Raw genomic sequence first — 768 nt, forward strand, 5'->3', positions numbered from 1 at the left:
CCCCTGCACCGCTCCCCCAGCACCGAGGATGTCCCCGAGGCCTCCAGCCCCACCAAGGTGCAGAAGAGCTGGAGCTTCAACGACCGGACCCGCTTCCGTGCATCCCTGAGGCTTAAGCCGCGGACCCCGGTCGAGGGTAAGCCCTGGGGACTGGGGGGTCTGGGTCTGGCTGTGGGGTCACACTGGGGGGCTGCAGGCGTTTTGGGTGGCCCAGGGGGACACCCCTTGGTCTCAGACACCCACACCCTCCTGGCCGACTGCCCGCTGGAGGACAGCGGTGAGGAGAAGAGCTCCCACTGCGACCTGACCTTTGAGGACATCATGCCAGCAGTGAAGACCCTCATCCGGGCTGTCAGGTGAGACTGTCCCCTCCCGTGTCCCCCAGCAGACATGCTGCCATCCCCAGCTCCTCCACAGCTCTCGGCTCTCGGGAATGAGTGGACGTGTCCGGAGAGCCCCGGTCCAGCCCATGGTGGTGGCCGAGCCGGGCAGGGAGCAGGGACACCTCCTGGCTCAGCCCCCCATGGGGACAGTGATCAGGACCTTGGTGCTGTGCATGTGCCCCCCTGCTCACTCCCCCGGCACGGAGCCACCAGGCACCCCCAGTCCTCCCAGTGCCCTGCAGCCAGCCTGGATGTCCCTGTAGGATCCTGAAGTTCCTGGTGGCCAAGAGGAAGTTCAAGGAGACCTTGCGTCCCTACGACGTCAAGGACGTCATCGAGCAGTACTCAGCCGGCCACCTGGACATGCTGGGCAGGATCAAGAGCC

The 768-nt window shown here is 66.0% G+C and overlaps 1 protein-coding gene across 1 annotated transcript in view; it reads left to right on the forward strand.

The window, feature by feature from the left end:
* Nucleotides 1–6: 6 nt before the first annotated feature.
* The window catches only part of LOC104076961 (potassium voltage-gated channel subfamily KQT member 4-like), a gene marked incomplete at its 5' end in the record, with an annotated part of 1,425 nt that continues 663 nt past the window's right edge, over nt 7–768 (forward strand). The window contains 3 exons of the mRNA XM_009578003.1: nt 7–136; nt 236–356; nt 647–768. The exon at nt 647–768 is cut by the window's right edge and continues 1 nt beyond it. Of these exons, the coding sequence (XP_009576298.1) occupies nt 7–136; nt 236–356; nt 647–768 (373 nt within the window). The remainder of the gene's footprint in view (nt 137–235; nt 357–646) is intronic.

The sequence above is a fragment of the Fulmarus glacialis genome, unplaced genomic scaffold (genome assembly GCF_000690835.1).
Source record: "Fulmarus glacialis isolate BGI_N327 unplaced genomic scaffold, ASM69083v1 scaffold30585, whole genome shotgun sequence".
In the NCBI taxonomy this organism is placed as follows: Eukaryota; Metazoa; Chordata; class Aves; order Procellariiformes; family Procellariidae; genus Fulmarus; species Fulmarus glacialis.